This window comes from Xiphophorus couchianus, chromosome 17, assembly GCF_001444195.1.
Source record: "Xiphophorus couchianus chromosome 17, X_couchianus-1.0, whole genome shotgun sequence".
Lineage (NCBI taxonomy): Eukaryota > Metazoa > Chordata > Actinopteri > Cyprinodontiformes > Poeciliidae > Xiphophorus > Xiphophorus couchianus.
In genome coordinates, this window is record NC_040244.1 from 372,914 (window position 1) to 396,186 (window position 23,273).

At 38.2% G+C, this 23,273-nt stretch overlaps 3 protein-coding genes and 1 long non-coding RNA gene across 8 annotated transcripts in view; 1 reads left to right on the plus strand and 3 right to left on the minus strand.

Annotated features, from left to right (window-relative positions):
* The window catches only part of LOC114160850 (CD9 antigen-like), a 6,858-nt gene extending 6,454 nt beyond the window's left edge, over positions 1–404 (minus strand). Inside the window, exon 1 of the mRNA XM_028043718.1 lies at positions 387–404. The gene's annotated coding sequence lies outside the window, so the exon portion shown is untranslated. The remainder of the gene's footprint in view (positions 1–386) is intronic.
* Positions 405–996: 592 nt separating this feature from the next.
* On the plus strand, positions 997–13,097 carry c17h12orf56 (chromosome 17 C12orf56 homolog). 4 transcript variants are annotated; one of them, XM_028043716.1, is made up of 14 exons: positions 997–1,524; positions 4,276–4,471; positions 5,198–5,213; positions 7,565–7,739; positions 8,311–8,466; positions 8,538–8,602; positions 9,646–9,790; positions 9,884–9,978; positions 10,520–10,609; positions 11,452–11,539; positions 11,617–11,691; positions 11,998–12,075; positions 12,142–12,323; positions 12,823–13,097. In XM_028043716.1, exons 1-14 carry the CDS (start codon positions 1,267–1,269, stop codon positions 12,932–12,934), a joined length of 1,731 nt encoding a protein of 576 aa, XP_027899517.1. In that variant the 5' UTR covers positions 997–1,266; the 3' UTR covers positions 12,935–13,097. The 4 variants fall into 4 exon arrangements, with proteins under 4 accessions (XP_027899517.1, XP_027899515.1, XP_027899516.1 ...); XM_028043714.1 differs by having other exon boundaries at positions 9,646–9,978; XM_028043715.1 differs by having other exon boundaries at positions 11,998–12,323.
* Positions 2,101–9,459, minus strand: LOC114160851 (uncharacterized). Its single transcript, XR_003598876.1, has 4 exons — positions 9,418–9,459; positions 7,549–7,715; positions 4,268–4,357; positions 2,101–3,616 (listed from the first exon to the last, which is right to left on the minus strand). It is a non-coding gene; the product is annotated as an uncharacterized LOC114160851 (long non-coding RNA).
* Positions 13,098–14,359: 1,262 nt separating the features above from the next.
* LOC114161226 (acyl-coenzyme A thioesterase 1-like) overlaps positions 14,360–23,273 on the minus strand; it is a 17,213-nt gene continuing 8,299 nt past the window's right edge. For both annotated transcript variants that reach the window (XM_028044411.1, XM_028044412.1), the window contains exons 4-12: positions 22,182–22,281; positions 20,953–21,137; positions 19,362–19,525; positions 18,786–18,905; positions 17,771–17,853; positions 17,605–17,698; positions 17,451–17,531; positions 16,039–16,180; positions 14,360–15,129 (exon numbers count right to left, since the gene is read on the minus strand). In XM_028044411.1, the coding sequence (XP_027900212.1) occupies positions 15,011–15,129; positions 16,039–16,180; positions 17,451–17,531; positions 17,605–17,698; positions 17,771–17,853; positions 18,786–18,905; positions 19,362–19,525; positions 20,953–21,137; positions 22,182–22,281 (1,088 nt within the window). In that variant the 3' untranslated portion in view covers positions 14,360–15,010. The remainder of the gene's footprint in view (positions 15,130–16,038; positions 16,181–17,450; positions 17,532–17,604; positions 17,699–17,770; positions 17,854–18,785; positions 18,906–19,361; positions 19,526–20,952; positions 21,138–22,181; positions 22,282–23,273) is intronic.

Genomic DNA, 23,273 nt, shown 5'->3' on the forward strand with positions numbered 1-23,273 from the left:
TTAAGAAACAAACTCAAAAATATCTAAAATAATTTGTAGGATTCGCTTATTAAATTGTTTTACATTAACTGCATTCTGGCGCCCTCTACTGGCCCTTTAAGGCGAAACAACATATAAAACAACAAAATTTAGAAAATATTTCATTTTTTGAAGGTTTAATAAAACTATATTGTCAAAAAAACTAAGATGCAATAAATAAATAATGGGGAAACATTTTTTGCATCTCGTATTTTTAAATAAAATTGGATCTAAATACATAATAAATTATTTAATTAAAATAATAGACAATTACTTTGAACATTCATTCATTAAATTGTGATTTTTTTTACATGTTAAAAGCTATTATTAATTATTTCTGCATTGATTTTACTTATTTGCAGTGAAACAACAGGAAGTTCCCAGATCGATAACTGAAACAGCAGCAGTAGTCAAGCAAAATTATTCTGGTTTGGGGGATTAAACTTAAATTATGGGCTGCAGCAATGACAGAAAATATTCTATGAAAATGAAACAAGAATCTTTATTTGTTTTCTTTGGGGAAATTTCGTCCTGGGAAGGAAAAACAAACAAACAGTGAAATAATGATCACATCACTTATTATCCTATTTATGAAATCAATACATATAAATAAAGAAATTTGAAAAATTCTAAAATGATTATTACAGATTTTCTCCACATCTAATCTTACAACTTAAGTTAATTAATGTAATATTTCAACCTGTTAAATGAATATGTAATTAAGCTATTAAATTAAATATTCAATATTAGATAACAATACATGTCATGTAATATTGTTAGTTTTATTGTGGAACGTAAAACTAAATATTCACAATGTCATTTGTAAAAAAAAATGATTAAATTCTAACATCTTTAAAGATATCAATTTTTTAAAAATTCTTCATTATTGTAAACAGCATATGCAACAAATATCAAATGTATTCAAATCTGAATATATATATATATATATATATATATATATATATATATATATGTGCGAATCTAAATGTATCTAAAAACTGTTTTTCTTTATATATATGAATTAAACTCTAATAAATAGCGGTTTACCTTTCAGCCAATCAGCAGCGCTCTAGGGAAACAAGCGGACCAATCAGAAAGCAGTGCGCCCTCTTTGCGGTTCACCTGTTTAGTTCATAACCTGACTGGACCCGCTGCCTGCTTCTTTAGCAAAACACGAACCGACGCCATGTACGGCGGAACCGAACCGCGTCCTGTCTCCATCCGCTGCAGAAAGTAGCGCCCCGGGTCATGGCTCGGAGTCGATCCGACTTCCTGCCGCTCCTGCCCCGCCGGAATGCCCGGCTGGACTCGTTCCTGAAGCGGAACACGGAGCGGGCTCTGTACGAGCGGATCCGAACCTACGAACCATGCGTGGTGGTCTCTGACGTCATCAACAAGGTCTACATGTACGCGGTGCTGAGTGACGAGCGCGTGTACCTGACGGAGTTCCCGCCACGCGCGCTGACCGCCGCCGTGAGCCTCGAGCGCGTGCGCGACATCGAGCTGGTGAGTTTAAAACTGAGAAAAAAAAGAGGAAAAAGTTGTTTTCATTGTTGAAATTCATCTTTAAGTTACGATTATCACCAACAAGTCAGAAACGTTATTCAGAAGAAAAAATAACTTCTTACCTTTTAGTTGACCTCAAAGTCAAGTTCATATTGTTCACAACAGGAACAAATACAAAGGTGTCTGAGGGCCATACAGGGTAGAAAAAAAGGAGCAAATTTCTGCCAAAAACCTAAAATAAATATAGATTAAGCTTTGAAATTTTCTAGGAAAAGCATTTCTGAGCTTCAAAAGTTGAAATGTTTTCTATAAAGAAACTCAGACGTTTCTAGAAAAATTCAACATTTTTGCGTTCGAAAAGTCAAAAGTTTGTGAGAAATCTTTTTGAGTAAATTAACATTTTAAAAAAACATGAAAATTTCTAAGCTTTAAAAATTTTTAATATTTTACTTTTAAAACCGAGAAAATTCTAAAAAGTTGAAAATGTTTGACTTTTCAGTCTCAGGAAATTTCCATGTTTTTTTCTAGAAATGTAAATGAAAATCTCAAAAATATTTTTTTTTCTCACAAATGTTAGACTTTGAGCTCAGAAATTTCCACTTTTGTTTTTAGAAAATGTCTGAGTTGAATCTCAAAATTTCTGAATGTTTTGAATGGAAATGTACTCCTCCTTATTTTGCTCTTGTCTTTAGCGGCTCTAACACGCCGTCACACAAAGATCATATCACCGACTTCAAGGTGAATCATTTTGGCCTCACCTGTAAAAGGCATGCTGTGTGCACGGTGGTGGCAGCATCATGGTTTGTGTTTTTCTCTCAAGTTAAATTGGACCTGGCACAAAATGTTTGGATGAAGTTGAACAAAAACATGTTTGTGCATCTAAAGCTTAAGTCTAAATCAATTCAGTTTTACTTATTTAGCGCCGATTCACAAAAAATGTCTGGAAGCACTTTAAAAAAAATCATTTCAATTCAATCATCCATACATTCCAATTGATCCTGGTCATCAGAAAAGTAGTTTAAAAGTTGATCTAAACTCAGCAGATTGCATTGAATCGTTGACTTGCATTCTCTCCGACAGTGGAGAGGAAAAACTCCCCTTTAACAGAACCTCCAGCAGAACCAGAACCGGACTCAGTACAAGCGGCCATCTGAAATAACCAACTGCAGATAAGAAAAGACAAAAGATGAACATGAAGTTAACATTTGAAATAATGCAAATAATGAAAACTGCAGAGTAGTAAGAGACGAAAGTGAGAAGTGATGATAATCCAGTCGCTTCGATTGGTGAACAAAAGTTGCAACATTTGTTATATTTTCAGCTCCTGTGTTTCTCTTTCTCAAACCAAAAAACTCTTTGAAAAACCTGTTCCCCTCCTGGCCTGTGGGGGCGCTGCACCACGAATCACTAAAGGAAACGACACAAAGACCTCTGAAGACACTGAGAGCAACTTCCGTCTTCACAACATGTAAAGAAACACAGAGTGGCCTTAAAGACCATGAGCCACTTCTCCTGCTAGCATTAAGCTAGCGCGTTTCTTTAGGTTGTATTTACCCAGAATGCCCTGCTCTGTAGTCCACTTCCTGCTTTTGGAGCGGTCAAACCGAGGTTTTTAAATGAACCAGGATTCGCTCTTTTGTTCGATTACACATTCTCTGGCATTAGCCTAACAGTAGTTAGCCTCTTGTCCTGCAAGCCATTTAATTTAAACTCACATCAAAAACATTTCAATCAATGTAATCAAACAGGAATAAAAAGGAATCTATTTTCAGACTCCAACCAGAAGCTGATTATGATTCGAGTCGCTGATTGTAAATAATTTTTAAACAGACTGACCCAGTGCAGGAGCTGAAAACAGGTTTAACGTCAGTACAACACAACTTAAAGAGTCAGAAAGCTGGCAGCTAAATCTGTGATTCCCGCAGCTTGTTGTTATGTCAGACGCTTAGCAATAATCCCGACTGTGCTAACGTGACGGATTACTGCTGGAGTCTGACGGCGCCATCGTGGCTGCAGCAGCTCACCTGGACGATCTGTTAGTGAAACTCCCTGAATAAATAAACGCTTGGCTCCCGTTTCCGTCTCTCTGCCTCTGCAGGGGGAAAAATGTTGAAAATTAACCAAGGTCTGGAAAATGTAGTTGATTTTCAATATATAAATGAATGTAATCATCAAGTTTGTGCATAATTCCTACACAATTAACCTAAAAATGACAATTTCTGTTGCAGCAAGGTTTCACAAACTTAGTTTAATTAATTTATCAATTTTAACATTTTTAAACCATTATTAAGACCTATATTGCCATAGAAGTAAACCCAAAAAGCTAGCTAGTGGTAGCTTTAACCGTCTGGAGTCACAAAGCAGTGAAGTTGTCTGACTCAACTCTTTGCCTGACGAAAAAGTTTGAATCTTAACATAGATTAAAAAGTCTAAAATGGTCATTTAAGACCAGGGAATAAGATTAAAGGCTAACTTACTTTTTAAACAAATTTAAGACATTTTAAGGCCCTCATTTTAGATACTTGAGTTTAAGACTTTAAGGATTCACAGGGAAACCTGAGAGAGGTCATTTTTTATTCTATAAATAAAACAAGAATAAAGGAATTTCAGAAATTTATTCTGAGATTTCAATTGCTTTCATGTTTAGTCCATAAATCAACATAAATTTGCAATGAAAAAATTGAAAAATTTCGTAATATGTCAGTCAAATATTCCTGACTTGGTGCTGAATTTCCTGTTTTACCTGTGCAGGTGAACGACCTCCCAGATTTCCTCAATTCAAAGGACAGGGAGCGCTGTCAGCACATACGGATCACCTACATCCCAGAAAGGCCTGCAGAGAAGCAACATGATTGGTTACAGAGGGAGAAGGGGGAGGGGCTTCCTTCTGTGGCCCCGCCCTCTCGCAGAGCCAGCCACTGTCCAATCAGAATACACGACTTAAAAGGTTCAAATAAATTTGTTTTCATGACTTATGGTTACAGCCGTGTCTAAGCTAAAATGAGCTAAAATGCTATGGCTAGCTAAAATTATGTCAGTAGAAGTCATTTAAAATTTTTAACATTTAAAATGTTAAAATTTAAACATTTTAAATAAATGTTTATTTATTTATGATAAATAAATAAACATTTATTTATTTTCATAAGTAAATGTTGACTGACATTTACTTATGCTAACAGCAATATCTAAATTTAAAATGGGCTAAAATGCTATAGCAGCTAAAATTCTGTGAATAGTATCACAGAATGCTAGTTATAGTGGTATAACTAGCATTTTGACTGACATACAAAGTATGCTAACAGGACTGTATAGGCTAAAATTAGCTTAAAAGCTAATGTTAGCTAAAATGCTGAGTAGTATAAATGGTGTACTAGCACTTTAGTTTATTCAGTATGTGAAGTTTAGCTTGTATATCAAAATATTAGCTAAAATATTAGTTTTAGCTATAAAGCTAATGTTAGCATGAAACCCAGACCGGAACAATGCCAGAATCCTGACGATGTGCTTGTGATGCAAAAAGAGAAAGCTGAGCTGAGAGTTAAACACAGATTCATTAAAGCCTGAATAATCTGTGATCTGATCTGAGGAAAACCAAGAAGCCGGTGTTGCTTCCCTTTGTTCTGAAATCTTTACCTGTAATGCTAACCTCCCCGTGTCTCTGCTTCCCTCACAGGATATCCTGCAGACAGGTGAGCACACCTGTTTGAATTTCTACCATGTTAGGAGTTTGTATTGACTGTCCTTTTGTTACCTTCCTGGTGGATAAGGTGACCAGTTTGAGATTTTCCTCTAGACTATAAAATATTGATCTGTTATCAAAACACATGAAAGGTTTAATCTCAGGTGTCTGTATTTGCGGTTTTTACATATTAAATTTAGTTTTTTAATTAGTTTTTATTTTGAATGTAATTTTATATTTTTATCATTAAAAGTATTTTTTTTTTTTAAATTTCAAATTAAATGTATTGTTTTGTTTTTAACTATTCTCACCATTAGTTTTTATTTTCTACTTTAAAGTTTTTACTTTTCAGTTGTTTCTGCTCAATGTTTAGGAATCAGCAGCAAACATTTAGCTTCTGCTAAATACTATGTTGGTGTAGCGCTTTAGCATTAGCTTCTGCTAAATACTATGTTGGTATAGCGCTTTAGCATTAGCTTCTGCTAAATACTATGTTGGTATAGCGCTTTAACATTAGCTTCTGCTAAATACTATGTTGGTATAGCGCTTTAGCATTAGCTTCTGCTAAATACTATGTTGGTGTAGCGCTTTAGCATTAGCTTCTGCTAAATACTATGTTGGTATAGCGCTTTAGCATTAGCTTCTGCTAAATACTATGTTGGTATAGCGCTTTAACATTAGCTTCTGCTAAATACTATGTTGGTATAGCGCTTTAGCATTAGCTTCTGCTAAATACTATGTTGGTATGGCGCTTTAGCATTAGCTTCTGCTAAATACTATGTTGGTATAGTGCTTTAGCATTAGCTTCTGCTAAATACTATGTTGGTATAGCGCTTTAGCATTAGCTTCTGCTAAATACTATGTTGGTATAGCGCTTTAGCATTAGCTTCTTCTAAATACTATGTTGGTATAGCGCTTTAACATTAGCTTCTGCTAAATACTATGTTGGTATAGCGCTTTAGCATTAGCTTCTGCTAAATACTATGTTGGTATGGCGCTTTAGCATTAGCTTCTGCTAAATACTATGTTGGTATAGCGCTTTAGCATTAGCTTCTGCTAAATACTATGTTGGTATAGCGCTTTAGCATTAGCTTCTGCTAAATACTATGTTGGTATAGCGCTTTAACATTAGCTTCTGCTAAATACTATGTTGGTATAGCGCTTTAGCATTAGCTTCTGCTAAATACTATGTTGGTATAGCGCTTTAGCATTAGATTCTGCTAAATACTATGTTGGTACGGCGCTTTAGCATTAGCTTCTGCTAAATACTATGTTGGTATAGCGCTTTAGCATTAGTTTCTGCTAAATACTATGTTGGTATAGCGCTTTAGCATTAGCTTCTGCTAAATACTATGTTGGTATAGTGCTTTAGCATTAGCTTCTGCTAAATACTATGTTGGTATAGCGCTTTAGCATTAGCTTCTGCTAAATACTATGTTGGTATAGCGCTTTAGCATTAGCTTCTGCTAAATACTATGTTGGTACGGCGCTTTAGCATTAGCTTCTGCTAAATACTATGTTGGTCACACTTTAGCATGAGCTTAATATTTTTGTATAGTGGTTTAGCATGAGCTGAACTAATGCTTAGGGTTAGCGCTAATAGCCTTTTAGTTAGCGATACCCACCACTGCTACCAAATCCAATAAAATAAAACTTGCTAGTAAGACAGAAATGCGTTGAATTAAACATTTAATCCAGATTTAAGTCTCATTTTGCAGCAGCCCTGTTGTTTTTGCTGCTGCCCCCTGGGATTATATCGCTCTGCTAATTCCTCTGAGCTTCTGTCAGGAAATGGCGTGTCGACAGTAATGAGACGAAGAAAGGAAGATTTACTGTCACAGCCTCTGAATGGTTGCCTGGAGGCCACAAAGGAAGCTGATGTAAACAGCACAGAGTGTAAATGTGTCCATGTGCTGCTCCACTGGGACGTCATTAAACGCATCAGTTCATAAAGCTAAAGCTAAACAGCAGGAGTTCAGAACAAAATGAAGCTAAAGACAGAAACAGAAACGTTCAAGGACAAACTCTAAAACGACGTCATCCACCAGTGGTGCAGGAGAAAACTGAATATACAGACAGAGAAAAAATCATATTGTGTCAAGATGGCAGACCTTTTTCAAGATGGTGCTGTGGTTGTCAAGAACAATTATTTTATGTCAAATCTGACATAACTGGGCCAGTAGAAATCTTTTCAAGATGGCCACCATGGTTGTAATGGAGAATATATGTATGTTTGCACTGATATCCTGCCAATGGTGGACATGCTGATTTTAAACTGGTTTCCAGATGAAATGTTTACAGTGCTGTGCTGCAGTAAGAGCGGCGTGTTGCCATCTCCGCTGAACCTGTTTCTGTTTTCAGCTGGTGGGAGAAAGAGGAGCTCCAGCCGGTGATGAAGACCAGCCGCTCTTCCTCCTGCCCCGACCCGGAGACTCTGGGCCTCCCCAGGATTCCTCTTCCTCATCCTCTTCCTCATCCTCCCTCGCCTCCTTCCTCACCACCAGAGGAAAACCTGAAAACAGCCGAGAGCCGCCAGGTGAGGGCGGCTTCCAAAAGCTAAAGAAAACTTTCATTTCTTTAGATTTACACTAATTATCAGGGTTAAAGATAATAAATGACAACGAGGGAAAAACTCCAATTGTTTTGTGAAAACTATTTAAAATGGGAAAGAAAGGAAAACATTCCATTCAAATAAGACAGGTGAGTTAAGTGAGGAAAAACCTGGGATTGATTTCAGGATTTTCCAGGTCTGGAAAAGTTTAGAAGAATTCCAGATTCATTCCCGGCTCTGCTGGATAAACGCTCCGTCTCCTTTCCTTTCCTTCTCTCCTTGGTTCCTCCCTTGTTTCCTTTGCTCTTTCTGTCCTTGTCGTCTGACTTTCCTTGATTCCTTTCATCCTTCCTTATCTCCTTTGTTTCTTCCTTCCTTCCTAAACGGACCTCATTCCCACTATTATGCACGGTAGAGCTTCTGTGATGCTGTGGGCCCGTTTCTCTTCTAAATACCTAATGCCACTGAGAAACGGGTCGATTTAAACGGCAGGGTCAGAGGTCACAGCGTTCTGTTTGGTCCAAACTCAGCATGGTGTCCCTCATGGCGGTTCCAGGTGACCCGGAGGATCGGCGCCGTCCTGACCCGGCTGCTGAGGCGGGACCGAGCGGACTTCGGGGAAGAGAGGGAAGCCGAGCTGCACCTTTACGTGGTTTCTCAGACCTCCACCCTGTACCTCCACCTGCAGAGCTGCTGGAACAGTTTCGTCATCGTGGGTCGAGACTCAGAGGTCAGTCTGGTTCTGTTGTCTGTTGTCTGACAGCCGGACGTCTGTGTGTCCAGAAGTCGACCCGGCTCCTGGATCCGGTCTACAGGAGGAGAAGCACGCCGTCGTCTGACTCCATCAGGTTGGAACAACGGATCTTTTATTTCAGAAGTGAATTAAACTCTCTGGTCTTCAGTGATCTGACCGTCTCTTCTAACTAAACGCTGGATTATTAATCTGGGAGCATCAGAGATTTCCCAAGAGTCCAGACAGGAACGGACATGAAGAAACTAATTTCTCATCTAAATCAGCCAGTAGATCCAAATAGTGTGATTCTCTTCTCTGCACAACCAAAAATTACATCTGCAAACAAAAGATCCATCAGTCTGAAAGTCCTTGTTACGTTCTTTGTCTTTTTCCACCTTTTCTTTCTCCATCATCCCTCGTTTTTGGAAGAAAACTTCAAGACAATGCAAGTTGGAGATGCTCTTTCATTCCTCCATCCTTAGTTAATTCTACCTTTGTCTTTCCTTCCTCTGTTTTTCCTTTTCAGGAAGAAGAGAAAACTGCAGAAGCACCAAATGTGGCCCAGACCATACTGGTGTTGTCCCAGTTGGTCAAACAAGCCATGTTTCTAATTGTTATGTCTAATTGTTGACAAAAAAACTAACAAAAGACGAGAAAAATAGGCGTGTTTCTGTGAACCAGATCATGCAAAGCATCATTATATTCAATGTCGACACTATGACGTTTGTGCCTCTGGTAAGGCACAAATTACAAGCAGCTCATCAGCCATAGTTTTGAAATCAGGGAACATCTCTCAAAGCGTCCGGTCCGTGACTCTTATTATTATTATTATTATTATTATTGATTGACTGACTGACTTAGCTGCTTTTGAGCTGTACACTGTGCAAATATTTGAAAATGTTCTGGTCTACATGCCTGTGACAGACTGACCTGTCCAGGTGACCCCGCCTCCAGGTGACCCCGCCTCTCGCCCAGAACGTTATCTGGAGAGGCAGCAGCTCCTCCTGACCCCATTAGAGACAAGGTGTTAGAAAATGGATGGATGAATGTCTGGTCTCCACCCAGTGAACCAGTAGACCATGACTTGTACTGGTCTCCTTGTACTGGTCTCCACCAGCCTCAGACAGAAAGATGCTGGAGTCTGTTTGGTCTCTGCAGCGCGGAGCGGACGGCTCACCTGTTCGCTCAGCTGAGTTCGGAGCTGCTGCAGGACGGCATCACCGTGGAGAACCGGTACCTTCTGCTGCAGGAGCTGAGGACGGCGGCTCACCGCAACGTCACGCTGAGGAGGCTCTTTTGGAGGGTGAGACGTTACGATAAAGAGAACAGACAGAGTGAAAATACCTGGAAATGTGGACAGAAATCAAGATTTTTATCCATTTATTTTTGTTCCCAGTCCGGTGAGGCGTTCGTCTTCCTGGTTCAGACTCTGGAGGAATGTCTTCATGGCTGTCAGAGTTTCAGCAGAGTTCACACCACAGATCAGCTACTGTAAGAGACTCGTGTTGACAGTCCCAACCTCCACCACCAGGGGGCAGATTTAGGTCAGGCTCAGGTTGTTAACCTCCAACACTGCTACTTAGCATAGGGAATCAGTGCACTACTGACTCACCAAGTAGCATACTTAGCTTAGCAGAGAATGGTAATTTAATTACTGATGATAGAGATTTAAGCTAGGCTAACAGCTATAGATTTATGCTAGCGCTATAGAGATTTAAGCTAGGCTAATGCCACAGTAAATTGGGTTTGAATTAGGGCAGTTTTGCTACGTTTTACCCATAGATGAGGTTTGACTTTAAATATTGTTGTTCTTTGTTGATTAAAGGAAGACCAGAAAAAGTCAGATGGTGAGACAGTGGTGAGGTGTACGACTGGATGGACTCATATTTTTATGCTCTGGAGAAATCAGCTTAATTGAGCGTAGCTAATAAAACGTCAGGTTAAGGTTTCACATCCAGCTCTAAATGCGTTTAAAGTTGCTTGAATCCCATTTTCAGCAGATATTTGTGCTAACGTTGCCAATCTCTTTCAGGCTGAGTACGCTGATCATCCAGACGTTCGCCGTCATGTTCAGAGAGACGGAGGTGGAAGTGTCCAGGAGCAGCCTGCTCTTCGCCAAGAGGTAAACACAAGGATTTTCCTTCTCCAGTTGCTGAACAGCTGCCAGGTACTTAATTTATTTTCACACATTATGTGGATGTGTGAGCTGATGTTTTTAATAATTCAAAAATCAATTAACGAAAAACTCAAGATTTTTCAAATATTTTAAAATCAATTCACTAGTGAAAAATAAATTAGCAGTAGCTTCAGAGTTGCCAACTTGAATGAACAGAAGTCAACTTGGAAACATGTTGAGGAAAAAAACACTGAAATTTACAAAAAGTGAGGAAATTTCTGTAGCTGAATAATTCAACATGTATTATGGTAAATCTTTTTAAAAAGGAATAAATTTACATCTAAAAATCTAAAACAAAAAAACAAGAAAATAAAAACATTTGTAAGAATTTTCTTTTTAAATTTCTGTTATGAAAAGTCAAAAATTTGTAAGAAAAAAACTAGGAAAAACTTGGAACTTTGAAAAGTAAAAAATTTAAAACTTTTCAAGTTTTTTTCTAGAAAATTTCTGAGATTAATCAGAAAATTTCTGATATTTTTCTAGTAAATTTTTGTATTTTCAAACTTTTCCTTGATTTTTTTTTTTTGCAGAAATGTATTCCTTTTTTATTTTGTTCTTTGATGGCTCTAATACAGGGTCATATTTTTCAGCTTTAGAAATTTCCTCACCTTTTGTACGTTTGTCATTTTTCTTACCGTTTCCAAATCGACTCCAGATTGTTTAGGCTGACAGTTTTGCTCTGTCTGTTCTAAATCTAAGGCTAACTTATGATATTTCACCAGTTTTCAGCTAAATGTTTGAGCACTCGCTGCATAAACTCCCAGGATAAACGGTGTTTCCTCCTGCAGAGGGGCTCTGATCTCCAGACTGCTGCTCGCCTTCGTTTGTGATCCTGACGGTGAGAAGCAGAGTCGAGGCTCCGCGTCTGAATCCGAGGTAAACTGGTTCACATCAGGGATTTATTAAAATCCGTCATAAAACAACCAGTTAGTCTCTAACCTGCATCTCTGCAGCTCCAGGGTTTAGTCTCAGAGTACCTGGATGCTGCCTGCTCTCTGCTGTTTGAGCTGCTGCTGCTGGGCTACCAGGTGAGTTCTGGAAGGAAGTTCACAACTTTCAGTTCTGGTAAAGAAATATCTATAAATATTCCCGTCTACATGTATCCATAGATCTCTCCAAACTAAACACATCAAATCTAAAAGACAAAAGTTCCGGGATGTAAACTTCTGGTTTCAGCTGGAAATGCTGAGTTTTGCTGATGGAGGTTTTATAAACTGTTGGTTCAAATAGATCATTTGGTTTTGATCAGTGGACTGAAAATGCCTTCAGAACCTCCGGGCCTACTGAACGATTTACAAAATGCTTAGTTTTTAGGAACGTTCTTTCTGTTTCAGACCAGCCGATGTTTCCCCGGAGAGAACTTCGTGTCCGTGTCGTGGATCCTGGGAGTCCTTCAGCCTCACCCCCACCTGGTAAGCCTTCCTCACAGGAGTCCAGCTGTTCAGCTCCTCCAGGTAACCTCAGTCTGTCCTCCGCAGCTGCCCTTCATCCGCCACCAGGCCCAGCTGCTGGTTCTGGTTCTGTCAGACCAGACCGGGTCGGTTCTGAGCCCGGAGGGGTCCGTTCTGTTGTTCCAGCGCTGTCGCCTCCTGCTGGCCTGTCTGCAGTACAACAACCAGCTGGCTCAGCACCTGCAGCTAAACTTCAGAGAGGAATTCAGGTCGGAGATCCAGAGCCTGCACTGCCGCCTAGTGGCAACCACAGCATACTGCAGGAGAGTGGATAGGCCCAAATCAGTATGATATATTAACCAAGGCAGACAATAGTAGATAGAAAAAAGGAGAAAATTTACACAAAAAGTTTGGACGTTTTTAGATGAATCTAAAACATTTTCTAAAAAAAATAAATAAATACGTAAAATAAAATTCTGGCCTTGAAAATTCAAAAATCTACTAGAAAAAAAACAGAAATGTGAGATTAAGCTTAAAAAAAGAGAAATTTGTGATCTTATAAAGTTGTAAATGTTCAAGAAAAAATTCACATTTTGAGGTTTATTGCCAGAAAAAACAGTATATTTCATAACATATGGTTATTATTTTTGTCAGCCAATAAATCTATAAGTTATATTTAAGTATGTACAGCAGCTGGAATCACGACACACAGCCTACAACTTTCACTGTTCAACCGTTTTGATGATTCAGTTTCTTTCTGCTCAGCAGATTCGCAGTGACTCCGTCCAGCGCCGAGCAGAAGCTGCAGCCTCGTTATCCGATCTGCAAGCCGACTGTGAGACTCGTTCAGCGCATCGTGACGCTCATCCAGCGCAGCTGAGCCCACAGGAAGCTAGAAGTTCACTGCAGAAACAAAACGCTCAGACAGAATGTGCGTTTAGCGTCTTTATCAGCGGCAGGAGTGATGCTGCTGCTGCAGGTCCGATAACAACATCCACCTGATTGGTTCTGTGGGTAATCAATAAATGATCAGTTTCACAGCACATCAAACTGGAATCGGCTGATTTGTTCAGTAATATTTGGGATTTTTTTTTAAAAATGGTTCACTTTGTTTATTAATCAAAAATAATTTTTACAAGTTATTATTTTGCTCCATAAGCGACACCAGAGTCTGGAGAGCTGGAGGTTTCATCCTGGAAACGATTCATCCTGGAAACGATTCATCATGGAAACGATTCATCCTGGAAACGATTCATCATGGAAACGATTCATCCTGGAAACGATTCATCCTGGAAACGATTCATCCTGGAAACGATTCATCATGGAAACGATTCATCATGGAAACGATTCATCATGGAAACGATTCATCCTGGAAACGATTCATCATGGAAACGATTCATCATGGAAACGATTCATCCTGGAAACGATTCATCCTGGAAACGATTCATCCTGGAAACGATTCGTCATGGAAACGATTCGTCCTGGAAACGATTCATCCTGGAAACGATTCATCATGGAAACGATTCGTCCTGGAAACGATTCATCATGGAAACGATTCGTCCTGGAAACGATTCATCATGGAAACGATTCGTCCTGGAAACGATTCATCATGGAAACGATTCGTCCTGGAAACGATTCATCATGGAAACGATTCGTCCTGGAAACGATTCCTGATGGAGTTCCTACTGAAAAACTGGGAAGGAAGAGACTTTAATCAGTTTCTGCACCGTTCATCCATCCGTTCATCCATCCGTTCATCCATCCGTTCATCCATCCGTTCATCCAACCGTTCATCCATCCGTTCATCCATCCGTTCATCCATCCGTTCATCCAACCGTTCATCCATCCGTTCATCCATCCGTTCATCCATCCGTTCATCCATCCGTTCATCCAACCGTTCATCCAACCGTTCATCCATCCGTTCATCCAACCGTTCATCCATCCGTTCATCCATCCGTTCATCCAACCGTTCATCCATCCGTTCATCCATCCGTTCATCCATCCGTTCATCCATCCGTTCATCCAACCGTTCATCCAACCGTTCATCCATCCGTTCATCCAACCGTTCATCCATCCGTTCATCCATCCGTTCATCCATCCGTTCATCCATCCGTTCATCCAACCGTTCATCCAACCGTTCATCCATCCGTTCATCCATCCGTTCATCCATCCGTTCATCCAACCGTTCATCCAACCGTTCATCCATCCAAAAATTGTAAAGATCTTTTTTAATGAGTCCATTCAGACAGTAAAACAACAAAATTCATAACAATAAGAATTGACATATTTATCACACAACAGTAAATCTATTAAGTTTATTTAATGATCGATTTATTGATTGCAGTTTACAGAAAACAACGTTCAGTTGCTCGTACATTAGAATTTAACATTGCAAAACAGAAATATTAAATTCATCAGACACGAAAGGTTATTGATAAAAAGGATGAAAGTTTAGTGGAAGGAAAATATCCTTATAAAATGAAATATTGGATGTGATCATCAAAACTAACAGAAGTTAAGTTTATTTTTTATGTAAAGCTGCAATAAATTTTAAACTTATTGATTTTCAGTCTCTACATTAAAGTAAAACTTCAATTTAAACCGACATCAGAAGGAAATTGGACAAAAATATATAAACATTATGAATTTTTAACAATAATAAACAAATAATGAACTCAGTTTGTCGCATGTTGTAAGATGATCACAGGATACAAAGTTAATTAAACAGATTTTTGTATAAAAGTACATAAAGTTGTAGATTATTTCAGTCAAATTTAATTTGGCTTGTTTATTGAAATAAAAGCTGCTGGAAATTTGAAAGTAAATTTTCAGACTTTATTCTCTGTCTTCTCTGTAAATTTAATGTATTTTTGCTCTGAAAATGTTTATTTTGACCAAAGAAAATGTGTAGAAAAGCGTAAAACCACAGAACCTGATGCTGAGGAGTGAACCTGCCTCACATCTTGGCCTTCTGGCTGCAGTAAAGATGGTGGCGCAGGAAGCTGAGGATCTTCCTCCAGGAGTCGTCCTGAGCGTCGCTGTGCGGCTTCGTTTTCCCTCCGTAGCGCTGGATCACTGCAACACAGCCCACACTTCAGCACAGACCCCAAAACCGTCAACTTTTTACTGGAACTTCCTCAAACAAAGCAATCTCAATCTGAAAGGTGCGGCCTGCATTTGAAATTGGAAATCATTATGAAAGATGAATACTTTGTGCTGCATATTCATTTTCCACTGTGATCTGTAATTATTTTGTTCTGGTTGAGAATAAAATGTTTAATAAATTTTCATCGCTCTTGAATTGCAGTTGGGCACCAAAAACAAAAACCCCTTAGCATGATGCTGCCACCACCCGGAGGAGCAATGGGGACGATGGGAAGTGAACGTAATACACTGCAAAAACAAAAACATCTCACCTGGTAATTTTAGTTTCTAAAGAAAATATCTTCATGTACTTGAAGTGAGACAAAAAAGTAACTTTTCAGCAAGATATAGGAGCTTATTTGGAGTAAATAATTTCTTAATATTGATGAAAAAATACTAGTTACATTTATGCAAAATCAACAGAACCCTGAACGTTTTTGCACTAATACATCACTGAGAATTTTTTGCAAACTTTCTGCAAAAATATGCATTTCTCCTTTCTCTGCACTGCTGCTTCAGTTTTACACAATGTCAAGTTTCCATCTGTTATCGATGTGAGGAGCAACAAAATGTCACGTTTAACGTCATACATGATCACCAACATTTAGAAAATCAGTGATTTTGATCGTAAAATAGTCATGAAATTCTGATATATTTGTTAATAACTGAACAGTTTGTTTAATGGGTTTTCTAAATGCATTCTGGGTAAACCGGCCCTTTAAGAACATTCCTGATCTTAGTTGACTAGTTTGTATTCAAATCTGCAACAGTTTTCAGCTCATTTCTATAGAATGAATGTAATTAAAGTGTCTTTTCTGTGATTCTGTGTGTGTTGCTCACCTTTCTGGTTGGAGCTGTACATAATGAAGTTTCCGGCGGGGCAGTGAGGCGAGAACGGCGGCTCGATCAGATGTCCGGTTTCAGGGTAGTCCAGCCGGGTCAACAGGTGACCCTTCCCCGCGGCGTTCATCGTCTTGGAAATCTGGGAGGGAAACACGGAAACCTTCACTCCAGACTGAAATAAGAGCCGAGCTCTGATTCGTTTAGTTCAAAACTGTTGGATAAATTGTATTTTTAGTAATTATCAAATATTCGTTGTATTATGTAGCCTTGTAGTTACATTTAGATAATGTTTAATTATATGCTTTTTCTCTTTTTCTTCTATTTTAAGTAATGTTTCTGTGTGTTAAATAACTTTGATTCCTTCCTGTGACTTCCTTGAGATGCCATCAGCAAAGCCTGGGAGATAGCGGAGACAACTCTTCTAGCTCTCCTGTGTGATATACAACTTGTTTTACTCAACGCCGGCCGTGTCTGGTACTCGACTGGAGAAGGATTTAGAGTGTAGATAACATGTGTCTAAATAGTGAATGTCATTAGCGCCGCAACTATGTGATAAATTGTTTTGCCCCTCCCTTTGAGAAGTTGCAAAGCGCCCAATGTACGAGGGTTTCTGAGAGTAATAAAAAGAGAGGAGCGGTCAGATGTGTTTTCAGAGCATTTGGAGATTTGTAACTGAAAGCACATCTCTGTCTGCTCTCCTCGCGAGAAACAAAGAATCTAACTCTCTTGTCTTTCCTGTGTTTGTTTAAATTGTCTAATAGGTATTTAGACCTGACAAAAACGATCAGGAATAAAAAGACAAATCTGATGAATTTATGGGAAGCAGATATTAGGGCCAGGCTGAACTTTTAGTTTCAAGAATAAAAAGACAATAATACGAAAATAAAGTCGTACAAACAGACACAGTCGCTTGCAGAACTAATTAAAGGTCCTCTATTGATAATAATTAATAGATTCAGTATTTCCTAATCTATGAAACCAATAACTTCACAAAATTCCCAAATCCTCGTTTTACCGCCGTTGTTTTTTGTGTTGAAGTTCTCCCAACATGACTTTTTTCTTGCAATACTACGACTTTATTCTTGTACTCATTTTTCCTCATAATTTTATGACTTTATTCTGCTAATAAAAGTTTATTCTCGTATTATTTCCACTTTATTCTCATAACATGACTAAACTCATACAAGTTCATTCTCGTGACTGTAGGACTTTGTTCTCGTCATTTTATTTTACGGTTCATGTGGATGAAATATTTTCTGTATGATAAATATTTTAAATGATGTGTCTGAGATATTCGTTTTCATAAAAACCCGGCTACGTGTAAACAAACGTCAATCTGAGAAAAAATGAGCGAAAATCCAAAGACTAAAACTTTTAAAGTTCCTCTGAGAGCTGGAACAAAAACTCACATCATCGGCCGTTTCCACCGCACACCAGTTCTGGTCATCACATCCGTTGACCAGCAGCAGAGGACAGTTTATTTTGGCCACCTTGCAGGAATGAAAGCTGTAATTCTGAGCGAATGGAGTCGAGTCTTCAGGAAGACGAACCAGAAATACTCACGTCCACCTTCATGGACGGTTCCTGCAGCAGCGCCAGCCCCACGTCCCTCCAGATCTGATGGTTGTTCTCATCCACGCGTATCTTATTGAACTCGCTGCCAACACACACAGGTTCAAACCATCCCGGCTGAGAAACTCCAGTGTTCCCAGTGTTCCCAGTGACCTACCTGGGAATGCTTCGGTGGAACCCGCTGAGGGTTTTCCCTGGCGATTTGCTGATGATGTTGCTGATGCAAACGACGCAACAGGGCTGAAACAGAACCACGGCGAACATCAAAACTCGACCAGATATCGAGGATAAAAACGGGCCGAGTACAGAACCCTGCGGGACGCCGCACGACGCGTTCAGGAACTGGTTTCTGAATCAAAGCTGTGATCAGAGAATGTTGCTGTTACAGACCAGGCTGAGGAGACACCAGAGATCAAACTGATACACCGAACAGAAAGTATGTACACCCCGGATATTTTACCCTTTAAACTGCTTTAAAAATCAATCATGACCAAAAATCCCCCCTTTAATCAGGCCTGTCGCAATAATCAATAATCAATTAATTGCAGTCTAAATGAGAAAGATTTGCATGATTTATTGTTTTTGTTTTTCTACCAAAAACTGGATGATAAAATCTTCAGTCTGGTCTTTTTTTTATTATAATTCTGTTGACAAAACTTCATAATTCATTATATTTATTGTTTCTGTTTAGTTCATTTAGTTTTGGATATTTAAAATGTCTTCCAGCTCCATGTGTTAAATATTGATTAGTATTTAAAGTTGATTGATCTGTGACCACGTGTTCTTGCATTGTTATTCCGTTATATCATTTGAAGATGGTCTCAAACTAAAATAACTTCTGGGATACTTTATCATCCAGCAAATATTGTTATTCTGACAGACAAAGTTTGAATTTCTGCAAAATAACTTCAGTTTAAACAGTTGTAATAAAGCCAAAAGTCCATTAAGCAACAGTTGGGCAGGTTTCTGCTTGGACAACCCGGACGTTTATCACAGCTGGTTTAATGATCCAAAGTAACTTGATTTGTATCAGATTCACCAAACTATTTATCACATATTGAAACAAAGACTGAGAATCCTGCTATGAGTCTAAAGGAAAAGTCTCAAACTTTCTGAAACGTTTTGAAGATTCTCATCAAGCTAAGCTAAGTTTTCGTCAGGAGAAGACTTACCTTGATCTCTGTGCTTTCCGCCACCAAGCCGAGGGTCACGATGGTGCCGAGGCAGAGACTGATGATCCCGACTCTGTCTGGGATGACCTGAGGATGGTCCTTCAGGACATGGTAGGCGTTCTGCACAAACAAACAGGGTGCTGATTGGATGTTTTCATCCACAGAACCTTCAGAATCAAGTTCTTTGGATATGAAAAGGAAAAGGTTTCTTTGTTTTTTAGTGAATGACTGAATTATGAGAGTCTTAGGGCAAAATAAATGCAAAACTGTCACAATTCTTGGTATTTTTCACACAGCCATGACTCAGATAATCAAACAAATGGATAATGAAGAAGAAAAAAATTTCCAGTTTGTGGTGTAAAGTGTTTGTAGTAATTGGTAATGAGAATATTTCCAAAAAAAGTCCGAACAGGGTGGAGTGGAACGCTCTGCGACCAGGAATAAGACCAAAGCATCGCAGACGCCACAAAGGAAGAACTTAATGTAAAAAAGGGAGGATTTAAAGTCATGAAACGTCCACTTTAAGAGATTTACTGATTCTGAAAATAGATGAAGTAAAAGGAAAGTTACACAAACCTCAAAGTATTCAAAACTCATATCTGTTGACTTCATCTGCCCCGTTTTGAAATACTCCAGAGCCAGACAGACGTAACCGCGCGAGGCCAGCAGGGCGGAGCGGTACTCCAGCAGCCCGCCTCCGCCTCCCCACAGGTCCAGAATCCCAGGGAACGGGCCTGGACCTGCAGGACCAGCCAATATTCGTACTGAATATCCATATCTCCAATTACAGTTGGAAAACAAAGGCTTCTGAAGCGTTTTTCACAATTTATCAATAATAATAATAATACTAAAGAAAAGCATTTGACACTATAGACCCTGAGTTAAAACCAGCTGCTTTAATATGAGTTACAACATTTTATTTCCCTTTGGAATCAATAAAGTATTTATGAATTGAATTTACCCAAAACCTTCTGGAGCTCAGCTTTGGTTGCCAAGTAACGGGCGGAACTCAACTTGGGTTGCTAGGTAACGGCCAGTGCCTGTGTAGCAGTGTGATGTTATTACACTAGATTGTAAAGTGAGAAGCTATTCCGGTAGGAAATTATATGAGCACCGACAGCTTTTATTTTGAAAAGACGACCAATCCATTTCAAAACAGTGGGTAACTTCCTGTCCCAAAATTATTATCTTTATTCAAATTTAATATGTTGTGAATAAAACTGTGAATTATTACCTTTAATGTTTAACATATTGAGTTCATAGATTGTTGTTTAAAGTATCAGTTCGAAAATTAAAAAAGAAAAGTTATCGGGTCATACCATTATAATCTGTGAAAGGTTTTCCCACGCTCTCCGTCGCGCTCTTTCTGTTTGGATTCCGTGGGAGAAGGTATGAAGTTTTGCTTTCTGTGTTTAATAAGTGTATTTTAAGTGTAATCAGTGTTAGTTTTATTACTGTTTTTGTAAAACAATGGGTGTTGAAGCACTTAACCTGCAGTTAGCAGTTATCTAGCTGCTCTTCTGATACATGAAACATTGCTTCATCTATGTGCTGAAAATAGTATTGTTCATGATTAAACAGGCGCTGTGGAACACTGTGAAAAGAAAAGCCTGTTCTTGAGTACTATTTTCTGCCATTTGAATGCAGGATCATTAAAAGTGATTTCCAATCAGCTGTGGTCACTCTTCTACAAGACACAACGCAGAATCAGCTACGCTACACCTGCTGATTTGTGACATTACTATCGGGGGTTAAATTAGAACATTTTAACTGGAGCAAAATATTCTTGGATATGTGAAGAACCAGGGGTTCAGTGTTGGGTCCTAAACACATAAATAATATATTATATATATATATTTATGTGTCCAAGTTATTAACATCTACAGTATGTGCTAATGATGCTACATTGTAAAGGTCTGGTCATAGTTAGCAGCAGCTTCAGAATACAACTGAAGGACAATTAAAAGAATTAAAGAAATAAATTATCACTAAATTGTGCCAATTTTTTAAAAAAATATTTAGTAAGAAGAAAATTAAAAAAAATATGTTAAACTCATTATAAAGTGAAATTTTGATTTTCAGCATTGTGTGTTTTTTTTTACTTGTGTATGGAAACGTTAAAAATGACTGAAATAAATAAATAAATTGTCCTGCACTGCGGTTTCACCTGGGGGTATAAAGAGAGCCCCTCGTAATTCTCCATCAGTGATTTCGATCCGCTGGATGCCTGGGCCCATGTACCACCTCTCCGTTACCATGGAAACCAGAGGGCTGTTGTCCCTGAAGTCCTCATGTCCATTGTAGAGGGAGATGGTGATCAGCATGGGGGTGGTGACGTCCTTCTTCCTCAACCTGACCAGGGAAGAGTGAAGCAGAACCAGCTACAAAGTTACATTTACGTTTCCAGACTGATGCCAGCAAGTTTATCTATGTGAACAAAGAATGATTTGTCATGTGTGATTTAATTCTCACACACTCTTGCTGAAAAGATGCTCTGTGAAGGCAATGGCAATAACAACATGGGAGGGTTTTCCTGCATGAACAGATTCCTGGAGGTCATGGGTCAAGCATCAAGAACTGATTTAAAGCAAACCTGAGATAATAAATGTACATTTTTAGACTTCCATTTGGGTTTCTACTGCTTCTAAAAACACCGACCACTTTTTAAAAAATAACTTCATATTTTTTGGTGTTTGGAAAATGAGCCTTTTCAAAAACAATCCGATTGTTAAGGTAGATTCTATGGACGCTGTCCTGTTACCTAGCAACCCCAGCAGAGTTCCAACAGCCATTGTATGTGTTGTACAATGGCTGCTCTAAAAGACAAGAGTTTTGTTGTTGACTTACTATTCAGAAACCACTTACTGAATTGTTGTTGGTTGTGCAGGAGGCTCCACTTCTGCTTTTCAATTGTACACTTGTATAATTGTACGTATTTTCATAGCCATTTTCACATGAGAGTGTAAACATTGATTAAACGATGATTAACAGCAGCTCATTTACATTTAAAGTGACAGAGGCCCTAAAATAGCTTAACAGACTAAAATGTGATTATCTAAGAATGATTCTGTACCAAAAATGTAATGAACACATTTTGTCTAGACACATCTTAACCTGTTCAAGGAAACATAACAGGTCATCTTTACTGTTTATCTGATTGAACCACACAAAAATATCAATTGAAATGCTGAAAACAAAAGACACGTTGCCTTCAATATCGCACAAGAAATCCTTCTTTTCTGCAAACATGACGTCAAAAGACTAAGAAACAAATATCCTTCAATCACTTCGGCATAACTTGATTGGTTTTGGAACCATTTGGATAAAACGCAGCTTAATTTAAATTTCCGGTAACGGAGTAATATTCAGACGTTTAGAGAATTGAAAATGTTTTACCTGAGTCCGGTGCGGCTGCCTGGAACCGGACGCAAGCTCCAAATCAAACCCATGGGCTCCATCCCAGAGTACGTTCCTCCAAAACTCAAATCCTCTGAAACTAAACACAGACGGAAAACTTGAATGAAGCTGAATGCATCGATATCCATAGAGTGCATTGGTCTCAGTCAGCTGACTGATAAGACATTTTAGAGAGCACAACATCTTTTCCTTTAGTGCAGTGGTCCTTAACCTTTTTTCAGGTACCGAACCCATCAGTTTCATATGCAGATTCACCGAACCCTTCTTTAGAGATAAATACTTTTTTTCTTTTTCCAAATTCAAGACGTACAGTACAGACCAAAGGTTTGGACACACCTTTTAATTCAATAAGTTTCCTTTATTTTCATGACTATTGACATTGTAGATTCACACTGAAGGCATCAAAACTATGAATAACACATGTGGAAATATGCACTAAACAAAAAAGTGTAAAACAACTGAAAATAGCCCTTATATTCTAGTTTCTTCAAAGTAGCAACCTTTTGCTGTGATTACTGCTTTGCACACACTCTGCATTTTCTTGATGAGCTTCAAGAGGTCGTCACCTGAAATGGTTTTCACTTCATAGGTCAACCTGCCCTGTCAGGTTAATAAGTGGGATTTATTGCCTTATAAATAGTCATGAAAATAAAGAAAACCCATTGAATTAGAAGGTGGGTCTGTGCTGTATATATACTATATATATATATATATATATATATATATATATATACACACACATATATATATATATATATATATATATATATATATATATATATATATATACACACATATATATATATATATATATATGTGTATATATATATATATATATATATATATATATATATATATACACATATATATATATAATATATATATATATATATCAATATATATATATATATACATCTCTCTCTCTCTCTCTCTTTGTATATATATATATATATATATCTATATAATATATATATAGATATATAATATATATATATACATATACACACATGTATATATATTATATATTATATAAGATATATATCGCTCCTCTATATCTCATCTCTCATCTAT